This window comes from Pundamilia nyererei, unplaced genomic scaffold (assembly GCF_000239375.1).
Source record: "Pundamilia nyererei isolate P.nyererei 1_Seehausen unplaced genomic scaffold, PunNye1.0 scaffold00003, whole genome shotgun sequence".
Taxonomy (NCBI): Eukaryota; Metazoa; Chordata; class Actinopteri; order Cichliformes; family Cichlidae; genus Pundamilia; species Pundamilia nyererei.
The window spans coordinates 6969272-6982434 of NW_005187404.1; the positions used below are offsets into that span (position 1 = coordinate 6969272).

A 13163-nucleotide genomic window follows, 5' to 3' on the forward strand; every position below is an offset into this window, starting at 1 on the left:
AAAATAGCTAAAACTAAAAACAAACTAAGAACTACTTCCAAAAACATTCAGCTTTGATATTAATGAGTTTTTTGGGTTCATTGGGAACATGGTTGTTGTTCAATAATAACATTATTCCTCAAAAATACAACTTGCCTAATAATTCTGCACTCCCTGTATATGAACTTCCAACTGAAATAGTATTGGAGCAATGCTGGTAGATTAATGGCTTTATCATTTTTGATTGTCACATTTTCAGTCGTTAAAACACACACATACCGTTTGACTCTGAATGCAGACTGTAAGGTTTGTAAAGCATTCTCACTTAAGCTTAATAACTGATATATGGAGCGACTGCCTCTTCTCTCTCCTGTATAGAAGTGTATAGAAGTCCATTATTGTATATAGGAACTATTAAGTCAAATTGATAACTTAGTAAGCTATAGTACTTTTTCCTTTGGGAAAATACCATCTGTGCAGTTTGCAATTCTGTTAAGGAAAGATGTTGAATCTATTTAATTATTGTAGAAAAATAACAAATTTCTGTGCACTTTTTTAAACACATGCATTAAATTAAAGTTGATTACGTCAATTAAGCATTATGAAGCGGAGGGTGGGGAGTGGTTCCCTATTTTATTCTTTTTGCTGGGAGTTGGCAACCCTATTAGTTAGGCTGTTTAATATTTCTGCTAAGTACTCTTTAAAACACCAGAATAGGGAGGATGGAGTAGGTTTAAGTTTATTAGATTGATCAGTTTTGCTGAACTATGAAATATTTTGGGTGCAGTGTATTTTTTGCATACAGGTATAACAGAATAGCTTTAGTTTAGTTTAGTTTAGTTTTTTTTAAACTTGAACATTTATGAGTATGAATATTTATGAGTATGAATATTTATGATATCGGTATCTGACATAAAAAAGTGATATCGTGCCATCTTTAGTTTGTTGGGCTGTTATCATTACATTTTCCTTTGACTGGCACAGCTGTTTCATTGCAGTGACATCAGCCACATTACTGGCTAAGAAAACATTTATTAATGACACACTCTCTGATTATACCTGATTTCACCAAGGCCTTTCTATGTTGCTCTGCTGCACCTGCTATGGGCAACCACAGTCTGTGCACCCAAGACAACCCAAGAAAACCAAAGACACTGACATTAAAGTTACACTGGTGCCCCATTCATATCTTGGTAGATCTCCTCATATTTATGTAACATGTCATGAGAAGAGTTTGAAAGGAAGCATATGACTTTGTAGGAAATGACTTGCATTAGCATAGCCTCCACCTGCAGTGTTAAGTATAGAGTAATAGTAAATTTGCAATCCAGACTTTTAGCAGATATTTAATATGATTTATTTCCAAGGCAACAGCCAAGCAGTTCCTGTCACATTTAGGCAGCTTTGGTTCTGCAATTTTAGGTTATCAAGCTCATTCCTCCAGCTTCTGCTGCACATTCTGCACATTAACACAAGCTGCAAAATTGTTCCAGGCATTGTTATCATGCGCTGAGCTTTCGACATCCGCCTGTTTTTATGGCACTATATCAGCCAACGTGCTTGGGTTCCTGCACCTGGTGACCTGCATGTGTGCACTCGTAAGACATCACCCTCGGCTGCTGCAAGCCAGATCAGCTTCCTGCGTGGGACCATGCAGAATATCTTTGATGAGTTTGAAAGCAGGTTTAGCTTAAGTGCACTCTTTGTCTCCCTCCTGCAGCCTCTCACGTATCTCACAAGGCTTTCAGTATGATTTCATGATGAGTTCATGACATTAGACGCTACAGTGAACTAGACGTTGCTTGCTAAACACAAATACAGTGACACACAGGAGACTGTTCTCCTTAGCGTTTTGGCTGAAGAAGATTTGAAGGGAATCAGAGTCTTTTTCTTTTTACTTGGCTGCTTTACACAACCATGTTGTTCCCTCAGTGTTTGTTCTGGTGAACCAGTTTCAATCAAATGAAAAACATGCAGCTGAATGAAAATTTTGCTCCTGTGTAGTTAGACTTGGATAGATCTCTATACAGAAAAAGCAAGTTCTGTGAGACTATAAGTGTATGTGTGTGTGTGTGTGTGTGTATTCTGTAAATTATCCTCTCCTCTTCCTGAAGACTCGGTGTGTGTGTTTTTTTTTACTTATCTTCTCTTACTCACAACACAGTTTGAACCCACAGAATTGGTTATACACTTCATAAATCCTACTACAGTTTCTTTTAAGCTGGGACTCATGTCAGCAATAGACATACAATTCATTTACTTTCTGTTGTGAGTTACACAGACGTTTTTCCTTTGAGGAAATAAAATGTGCGCTTATACATCGTTATTGTTTATAATGGCCTCAAATTCACCTCAACATTCTAATGGAAGAATCTTTCCTATTGCTGCTTCCTCGTATTAAGAGTGTTCAAATGTTCAACCACAAAATGCCTTTTATTCTGAAGCTAACAGACATTGTAACTTTTCCAAAATGTTGTCCAATTACCTGCAATCAAACCTCAAAGACTTAACAGTCTTGAGTTTAAACTTTTTCTTGCAACCACAGGTTTGCTAAAGGTTGGTGTCCAATCTAGAAACTATTTTATGCATTTCCAGTAAAATACACTTGCTCATCCAAGAAATCTGACACTGGAACAACATGAAATAATCACTGCACCTTAAATACTGTCACATCTGGCACCAAGATGTTAGCAACAGATTCTTTAGCTTGCTTGCTAGAGTTAAGTCTACTTGCCTTCTTTTCATAGCGCATCCCTGTGACAGGTGTTCCCAAAAACGTGATTCACCAGGCGAGACCAGCTTCTTCCATCGCTCTGTGGTCCAGTCCTGATGCTCACGTGACTATTGTTAGCATGTTCGACAGTGGACAGGGGTCAACACGGGCACCCTGACTTTTCTGCGGCTATGCAGCCCCAAACTTTGATGCACTGTCTAGTCCGACACCTTTTCATTAGAACCAAGATTAGCCTTTTTGTCAATTTGGGCTACATTAGCTCGTATGTTGAATCGAACCACACGGTCACCCCCCACATACGTTAATGAGCCTTGGCCGTCCATGAACCTGTCGCTAGTTCACCACTCCTCATACCTTGGACCACTTTTGATAGATACTGACCATTAGAGACCAGAAACTCCCCACAACAGCTGCAGCTTTGGAGAGCTAGCACTTGTCAAACTCATCCTTTTTTCCTGCTTCTAACACATCAACTTTGAGGATGAAACTTGCTTCCTGATGTATCCCACCCACTAACAGGTGCCATGATGAAGAGATAATGACTGTTATTCACTTCACCCGTTAGTGGTCATAATGCTAGGCCTGATCTATTCAGTCCTTTGACCTATTCTCGTTAGTTTACATCAGCTTCCCCATCCTGTTTATACTCCTAGTATGGCTGCTAGTTTCATAGTTTAGTTTGGGAAATCACAGACTGGATAGTTTAGAAACATAGCCATGGTCAGATGCATACTCCTCAATAACATAACAGAACACCTTATTAGCACTCACTTCCACATGATTAGATTATTTCAATTTATTGCACACCTAAATGATGATTCAGTAGCCTACATTAGCAAGGCTACTGATCGGCAGTCTGCACAGGGGACACATTCACTAAACAACCCAATTTAAGGTGTTATTGACAACTCTTAAATCACTACACTGCATGGCTCCACTTTATATCTCAGAACTCTTGACATCTTATTCCACTCACAGATCACTCGGATCAGTTGCTGTTCCACAGTCTTGGCTTAGAAGAAAGAGGGATGTGCTTTCACTGTTTTGGAACAAACTCTCTCTTCCCATTTAAAACTACATGTACAAACATTTTACAATGTATTCTTAATGCTTTGTCTATTGGCATCATTTCTTCTCTTCTCAGCAGCTTGTTACTCTGGTTTAGAAAGATGGCATAGAAATAAAGGATATAATAATAATAATTATTATTATTTTTGACTACTATTATTAAAGGAGTGGAAACTGCGAGACATTAACAGATGATTTGCAGATGCAGCCCACAGTTTTTTTAACCTATGAAATAACCCCAATTACTCCTACATAATGAACCCTCAGCTCTCAAACCTGTCAAAAAAAAAAAGGCTGGTTCTCAAAGCACCAAGGTAGAACTGCCACTATGAATGTCTCAGTGAAAAAAAGTGTATTTACAGGCCAGACACAGCACACACAACCAAGCCCATCAAACCAGGTCTTAAAGCTACTGTTTAAGAATTCTAACATCTGGATAAAGAGAAGACTTGTCCTTGGCTCAGATAAGCAGGGTTTGAATCAAGAGAAGGCATTACATCCTGAAAGTTTACAAGAGCACACTTCTGTTTGTGTGTTGTGTGTTAGTGAGACCAAACGTCCTCATTGGCATGGAGGACACGTGGCTGTGACTCTCACTCAGACACAGATAAAGGTGAAGGCTGACATTCAGCTATAGCAATCACTCATTTACCTTCCAGATATTGTCGGCATAGGATGACTGCAAGAGCACTTTCTCTCTCTTACTCCCATACAATATAAAACAATAAAATATAACAGAATAATACGTAATGAAAATTTCAATGTCTCAGATAAAGCTTTTTAACATACACTCAAAAACCTTTATGACAGCTGTACATTATGGTGACTCATTTAGCCTTGAGCAATAAGTAAGACCTAGTTTTATGACTTTGCCATCACTGGGACCATCAATTTAAGGTGTTGCGGACAAGGTAATGTGTTAAAACACTGCATACAGCGGGTCGGAGCATATTCTCTTTTTCATTAAAACAAATAACCAGGAAAGCAGAGCCATTTGTACAGACGTTAATCCACTGTTCTCTCTGCAAACTGCATTGAAAGAGATTGCTAATATGAAATGGGAGACATGCAATTCTGCAGAAAGGTTAATTTGTTGGTTTCTCAGTATGAATGTTATATTACTGTGTGACAGTGTTTCATTGATAGAAAAAAATCATGAAAAATATTTGTATTTCTTTGTAAAAAAAAAGAAAAAGAAAAGAAAAGAAAGAAATCCATGAAAATGTTGAAGACAGATGAATGGATTAATGAGCTAATCAGTGATTTAAAGTCTTATTTAGTGACTGTAGCATCTGTGGACTCTAGCTTCTGATTAGCTAATAGATACTAAGGAGGTCAAAGCTCCAGTAACACTTGTATGAAGAGCAGCTTTATTATTGACCAGTGGGTTTTGGCCTGTGACCCTGTTAAAGTGTTGCTGGAGCTTGTTCATCTCCATGCACCCTGGAAGCAGGTGAAGTTGTGCCAGAGACCTTCATCCTGTTTGCAAAGAGATACTGCCACACAGTATCCTTGGAGTGAGGAATGTAGATGACTCTCCATTTAAGTGGTTTCCTGTGGATCAATATTTTGGGTGACTTCTGATTATGTTTTTTTTGCCTCTGTGTGCACCACAATCAAGATGTCATTAAAGACTTAATTCAAGGAGTTCAATAAAAATTGCTGCAACAACTTTTTGCCATTTTTGTTTTTATACATAGTCCAACATTTAAAAAATGTAAGAAAACTAAAATTAGTTTTAATATATGGACAGTTTTTTTTTTCAGTGGCTTCCTTGAGTCTAGAACCCATGGACATCACAAAATGCAACACGTCCTTCCTTGAGATACTTTGCCAGGCTTTACTATAGCCACGTTCAGTTACTGATGCATGCTCTAATAGGCTGAGATCAGGTGACTGACTTGGTGATTGAAGAATATCCAATTTTGTTGCCTTGAGAAACTCTTGGGTTTCTTTTGCAGCCTGCTCTGGATCATTATCAATTTTCACTGTGAAGTTCTTTCTGGTTTTGCCGCACGCCCACGCCATAATATTATCTACAACATGTTTGACAGATGATGTGATATGATTTGAACTGATTCTCTCTTTCTCCAAACTTTTCCTTTCCCATCGTTCTAGTTCGTCTTGGGTGTATTTGTCTAAACAATTTTTCTGGCAAAGTCTAATCCGGCCTTTTTGTTCTTGAGTGTAACCAGTGGTTTAAACTCTGTTTCCATTCATATACACAACTATTGACTGTAGAGCTTAATAATGAAATGCCTACCCGTTTGGGTGGATGTTATAAAAGATTGTCCCTTAATCATGGAAATAATTCTGTTCCATGATTCTGTTCACTTCAGCTGTCTTCTGTGGTCTTTCAGACATTTTGGTGTTGCTGAGCTGGTCAGTGAATTAATTCTTGTTAAAAATGTATATGATTATTAATTTGGCCAATCTTAATGTTTTCTATCTTTTTTTAAATGTCATATTGACAGATCCACTGATCAACGACCAACGTGAAAATTTAACATTTTGAATCAATTCCAGATGCTTTTTGAGGTTAGTTTGTAATAAAATTGTCTTTCAGAAGTCAATTTACTTTTCAACTTGTGAAAATGAGGACTTTGTGTAAAAATAGCTGTAAGTCATGAATAGTTAATGCAGTACTTTTGTTAAACCTCTTGAATTAAAACTGAAAGTCTGCCCTTCAGCCACATCTTGATTTGATGTAAAATCCACTGTGGTGGTGTATTAGGCAAAAACCTTACAGATCTTGGTTTTGGATAATCTGTGTCCAGGTAGAGCGTGCAGGAGGAAAAACATGATTCCAGCTTACTCCCTCTGAGCTCTCTGGACAGTTACCTGTGATATTCATGCATGGACTCAGTTGGGTAATTGTACAGAAGCTGAACTACGTAGCATACAGTCCTAATCACTTGATTTAGCTATTTATAATGTTTTTTGTTTTTAACAAACATCTCCTCTCCTAATTTAACCCCTTAGCAGTCCTACAAATTTACAATTAGTCCCCTAAACCATCCAATGTACCGTGGGCGGTACGTCCGACTGCTAACAGGTTAAAATGTCTAAAAACTTCCAAAGCTGCAGTTCATTAGCACAGATTTTGATGACTAAAAATAGCGTAAAGCCTCAAGCAAAAAGGAAAAAAAAAAAATCAGTTAAAAAAACAACACTGATTTGATAAGTGGGAGTGTCGGACAAGGAGTGTGAGACAGCTTCTGTCATCCACTGCTTTAAACAGACCAATCACAGAGCCACGAGTGAGAAATCTGCATAAAAGGCTTTTACCATTTTTTAATTAGACAGACAGACCAACTTTGCACTTTTCTTTAGTAAAGATAAATTCTGCACAATTACACCTGTGGATACAAACTCACTCTCCACAAATCTAAAAACTCATTATTCTGAGTCAACATTATTTCATAAAGCACCAAGACACTCCTACTGCCTTCATCTATTCAATGAGAAGATTTTTCAATTACAAAGTGCAACAAAAGAAACCATGACAACTTGCACCACCACCTTTACACTGTCTACTGACATTGCTGCCTTTTGCATCAGAAACATAAGTAGCCACAACATAATTACTATGATCAAAGTCATCAGAGAGCCTTTACTCCCCAAGACCCTCCTCTGCATTACTGCGTTCCCATCATTCTCACACCTTCATACACATTCCCGTTGACAGGTCATTTAGATATCTCTTCCACCCGACTAACGCTGATTACAGGTTAGTAATAGTAATGCCATTGCGTGTGAAACATGGAGAGAGATAGTAGTCATCCCTGGAACCTGAAAGAAATGGAAAATTGCAATTCATAAGATGGCATCGGCATACAATTATTAGCAGAGAAAGAATAATAAGCCTAAGGCCTAACCTTGCTTTCCAGCTGAGTCTATCAAAGAAGGAAAATAGGCTTTTGCAAGCATTAGTGGACAACTATACGACTGAACCTAAAATTTCTGTACCTGCACTGCAGCTACAGATACGTTGAGTTTATTTGATGTTCCATTTTCAGCTTACTGACAGCTGAACCAATCACTGCACGAATAAAAGAGCAGTGCAGCACACCGGCGAATTCTGTGCATGCAGTTTTCATGTGTTATTTCTTCCTGTTAAAGCCGAAACCACAAGAAATAAACAACCTGTGGGGCCTCCTGGCAGGTCTAAAGACTCAACAACACTTTGCGTATTACAGTCTCACAGCACCACTGCCACTGTTAGCGAGGGCTAGCTAGATTAATGTTCGTGCTGGTGTGCACCATGCCTTTGGGCACAGCTTCACCTCCAGTGCTGCCTCCTCAGCCATTACTGGAAAATATTCATGGATTGGCCACGCTCTATTAGGCTGTCACTGGCTTGGGTGATTAATGAGGCTGGCACATGTGAACGAGTAACTGACAGCAGGCTGCCAACCGACCAAATGACTGTGTAAGCTGACAAAGAAGGGTGGAGCTGGTGCAGTAGGAGCCAAACTCGAATGAGTTTCAGCTGATGGTGCTGCTGAACACAATCCTCGACCAACACACACACAAATCCAGGCATAGTGCCATTTCTTGCATTTTCTGTTGAATGAATGAGGGTCACATGAGAGAGTGCAATCAACACAGCCGCGTCATGTCCTGGACCGTCTCCTGCCTGTTGCTAATGTATAATTCCAGTGTGGTTACCTCCTCGCTTTCCCACTCCACACTCTTTCAAATCATCCAAGAAGCATACTCCGCTCTCCTCCTCCTCTCTCATTTCAGACTCCCCTTGGTCTCTTCTATCTACCTCTCATCTCCCCTCATTCTCCTTCTTCTCATTTAATTTCCTTTGCAGTCATCTCTTAGCTCACTGACACAGAATAAGAACCCCGCACCCACTCACACGGCCAAAGGGAATAAGAAGCGCAATGTTAAAATTTGTTTATTTTCCCCAAACCCGGGTTTGGGGAAAATAAACTAATTTAAATTGCATAACTAATTTAAATTTAAATAAACTAAAATAAACTAATATTGGTGGCCACCAATATTAGAGGGATAGAGTGCCTAAAAGGTTCACTTGTTATCATGGTTCGCACCGCACCAGAGCGGCATTAATACGACTCTCTGTGGAATAAATGTCACAGAAACAGGATTTGATCCCTGAACTGGAAAACTCACAGATACAGGAAATATGTAGGAAAACTACATATTGCACCCCTTAATATTTATTTATATGGGCAAAGTAGGTGCAGGTAAACCACAGATAGAAACACAGGATTGTCTTTTAGTAAGTTTAATTAATTTATACCATTTTTCATCTTGGGAATTGTTTAACTGTTTAAAATAACAAAAAAAAAACAACTTTTTTTTTTCTCTGATTCATTTATTGTCCCCGAATTTGCATGAAAAAGTGAAAGCCCCCCCAAACAAAACTAGCATGTTTTGATGTAACACGCCTAGCACACATCTAAGAGGGAAAAAACTCACCTTAGAGGTTATGAATGAAAGGAGACTCCAAAGTATAGAGCCAAAGACAACCAAAGAGAGAAGTTGAAAGCCAGCAGAACTGAGAATTGAGATAGGCGGGGTAGGCAGCTCACTGTGGCTCATTGCCATCTCTACTCTGTCTGACACATGGTTGATATCTGGAGCCTATTTCCTGTCTTCAAAGGCTTGTGCTGATTAGAAAAAAGGTTAGCTGGTGCCACTCAGGGGGTCACGGTGCCTTTGTCTTGGGAGTTGTAATTACTGCATGCTGAACTAGAAGAGGGTGGGAACAAGCCATGATCTAATCTTCCTCTCTATTTACAAAAATAACTTCTCTCAAAGAGATTTTCAATCGTTTTTAAGGTCATTCAGTTAAGTATCTTCAGAACCTAACACGTCTCACTGACAAAGGGGGCGGTCAGATCACTGGTTGTTAGAGCTGCAACCTCTGCCCTTACTTTCCTTTTGTTTCTCTCAACGAGATGTTTTGTTTTGCGCAAAGTGTTTTAAGAGTGCACACACAGTTTACAGAAAACCCAGCGAGACTGAAGACAGTTTATACATCACATACAACATAATGCGCTAAATCGTTATTTAGTTAATTTAATAAATGACAATGATCTTGAAAAGGGAGACGAAATAAACGCAATTTATTTTTGGGACGCAGGCGTCGGGCGTGCCGCTGTGAGGGAGTTGTAGCTGTGGAGTGCAGCAGCTGCTTTAGAAGGAAACGTGTTGCAGGGTGAGATGTTGATAAAAGCTGCATCTGTTGCCAGAACACAGTCGGCGCGTGTGCGAGATGCCTGTGCACGCTAACACGTGTTAAAGGGTGGCAGACGTTAAACAAAAATGTTTGCACTTTGATGGCAGATGTAGGGGAGACAGTTTGCGAGTCTTCCCCACAGGTATGTGCGATTGTATATTTTGTCACAAGCAATGTTCCCTCTAAATTGCGCGCGTGCACAATGCGCACTGCTGGCACGGTCTCTGCACAGAAAAAATCCATGTTGCGCACAAAAAAAAAAACCCTAACCTGAACTGAAATTAAAGTAAATACGTTAACAATTCTGTTTTGCAGTGTTAGTCAATAAGTGACTGGCTGCTCCAGTATGGGATTACAACGATGCCACCTTATCCCATAGTCCAGCCAATCACACGACTCACATTCGTATATACGCAGCTAATCAACGTCGTTGACAGGCTATGACAGCGTCCTTATGTGCCGGTGTTTTAGCTGGCAAAGCGGCGTGACTGATGAGGAGTGAAGCCACGTTAATGACAACGTGTACAGCCACTGGAGATGTGAGCAGGACAGACGGAACAGACGGAAAAAGTGTGGCCTTTAAACCACTTTTTAAATTGTATTGATAGGCCACGTAAAACCAGAGTTGTGATACAAAATATATGCAGTGTTTGTTTTTCTTCCTGAGTACTATCGTTGTTTATATTTACTGCGGGAAGAAACGGTAAAAACGGCGTTTTATAAGGAAAACGCTTGAAAGCGCTCTCCGCCTGTGAGCAAAGATGAAACCAAAACACCCGCCACCCTTTCACATTGGTCGAAAAATGTACCACGTCGATCAATCAAAACATGGCATTTAGTTGTTAAGAAACGGGAGGAAGTTTTAGGAGTGACGGCGGTGTTTCGAGATGTGAGAGATTTGCGACGTTTAGTGCAAATCTTGTGTAGTTAGCTTGTAGTGTAGTCAAGTTTTGTTGTGTGTGTCAGAACAATGAGGCGACTGCTGAATGTTACAGGTGTTGAGAAGAAGTAACTACCGGTATATAATTAATTGCCCTGCACTGGTCTTTATATGCTGTATTTTGCAGACAGAGAGTTACAGGACTCTCTCCCAGACCACAGACTCATAATCATAATACATATCAGAGCTTTATAAAAAAAAAAGAAAAAAAGAAAGAAAGTTGTGTTTTCAAAATTGGAGTTCAAGTTATTTTTACTTCCAATAGTGTTAACATACTACACAGGTCATGAACAAGATTTTTTTTTACATTTTCATTGTAAGTGGGCTAAAGCAGTTAATTAAAAGTAGTCTAACATAAATGTAAATGCTGTAATTTGATTATTTTAATAAACCATGTAAATTGGATGGATTCGATGCTGGCGTGACCACAGTGCACACGTCTGATGTCGCTCACAGTGGTCCAAGGGACCGCTCAGGGAGTTTGTGTGTGAAAAATTAGAGGGAACTTTGGTCACGAGTGTGCGAATGCTGTACTCACAGTCGGCCTGGGCACAGATGAGGCAGGCGGTGGTGCTGTTGAAGAAGGTGAGAAGGCCGGCCACGGCCAGGCTGATGTCGGTGTTTGTTGGTCTCAGGTCCAAAGTGGTGAAGCGGGGGAAATGAACCTTCAAAATGTCCTCTGGAGCCACCTTGACATAGGGCACCTGCACAGAGACACTGATGTCAGACTATGCGTTCCACTTTAATTATTTGCTACTGAGATGTAGGAGTTTTTGCTTTTGAGGTGATGTTTAAAATGCAGCAGACGTCTACAAACAGGAGAAGCGTGAAAAAAAAAAGAGATTAAAATCAAGAGAATGTGGATGCGAACTGCGGGATAAAATAGCAAGTTGCCAGCAGACAGTCAAAGGAAAGAATAGCTCAGATTAAATCTGTTAAATCTGTTATGATGAACTACAGGCAAGGATAGCCCGAGGGTCTGTGGTAATGGGCATATTCAGAAAACACATATTTTTCAGTGAGTGAGGCACTGAGGCTCGTGTAATGTACTAGTCTGGATCTAAAAACGTGTTTTTGTTCCACCCACGCAAACAAGCCCTCGTTAGAGAAATCTTCAGCGTGGCACCGCCTCATCACCAGTTATGAAACATTTGTTTACCTGGCTCACAGTGGGGCCGCTCAGCTGCGCACATTTAAGTAAAACACCCATAAAGCACACGCATGCACACAAATGAATATATAATATATATTTTAGCAGTTATTTATTTTTTTTCTTTGTTACCCGATCTTCAGTAATGAAAAGATTTTCTGCGGTATGAGAACTGGCACTATGTGGCCACAGCTTTCACAGGCGAGGGTGGCAAAAGACAACATTGACAAGGAGATTAAAGTACAGACTCTGAACTTTAATTTGTGAAGAAGTTGTAGACCACAGACCATAAATTTTGAATGAAAAAAATAATTACGTTTACCGAGAAGGCAGAAGCTCTGTAAAAGTTTTTTGGTTTTTTTGTCATTTGTTGCTGTCTTCCAGCAGGAATACAGAGCCAAGTGAAGCATGGCCAAAGGATAATCCCATGAAATTTTGGTGCAGATCTGAACTGATCGGAAAAAAAATCCAGATATTTATGTAGTTTTCACATCACTGAAGAGTAGACTATCGGTCTTGACAGAGGTCAGAACTCTCAGAGCACCTTTCTAGTTGGATTATGGAACATGAGCCCCAATAACATCAACAAAACCATGGTATCATCCCTGGTGCTCTGTCAGTTCTCTAATGCATCACCCCACTTGTTTCTTACCTGCTTTAAACATATCAAATTCAAAGCATTAGTGATCTTACTGCCAGCCCACATCAACAGATGGCTCTGCTGATGGCCTTCTACATATCCAAACGACAAATCTCATATTGGGCATGCTGTTTAAGCTGCTTTAACCTTCCCACGGCTGCTGGCTGCTGTGCAAACTGCTTTGCAGCCCACTTCCACCCCAGCTCCTTCTTTCATGCTGTGGAAGACCTAATAAATATCACGACTGCATTGCTCTCTGTTGGGGTCTTGCTGCTGCTGCTCTCTCCGCTTCCATTTATACATATGGAGTGAAGGGGAGGTCTCAGGTTACTGCAGGAGTTGGCTGCAGGTGGATTTTTTTTTGACTGTAGCTGTTCTGACTGAACACGAAATCTTTAGCAGAGGTTAAATGATTGCCCTGACCACTTAGAAATA

General features: G+C 39.9%; 1 protein-coding gene across 1 annotated transcript in view; it reads right to left on the reverse strand.

Moving 5' to 3' along the window:
• Positions 1–13163, reverse strand: part of LOC102199689 (glutamate receptor ionotropic, kainate 4-like) — a 306415-nt gene that overhangs the window by 57845 nt on the left and 235407 nt on the right. Inside the window, exon 6 of the mRNA XM_013910444.1 lies at positions 11477–11642. Within this exon, the coding sequence (XP_013765898.1) occupies positions 11477–11642 (166 nt within the window). The remainder of the gene's footprint in view (positions 1–11476; positions 11643–13163) is intronic.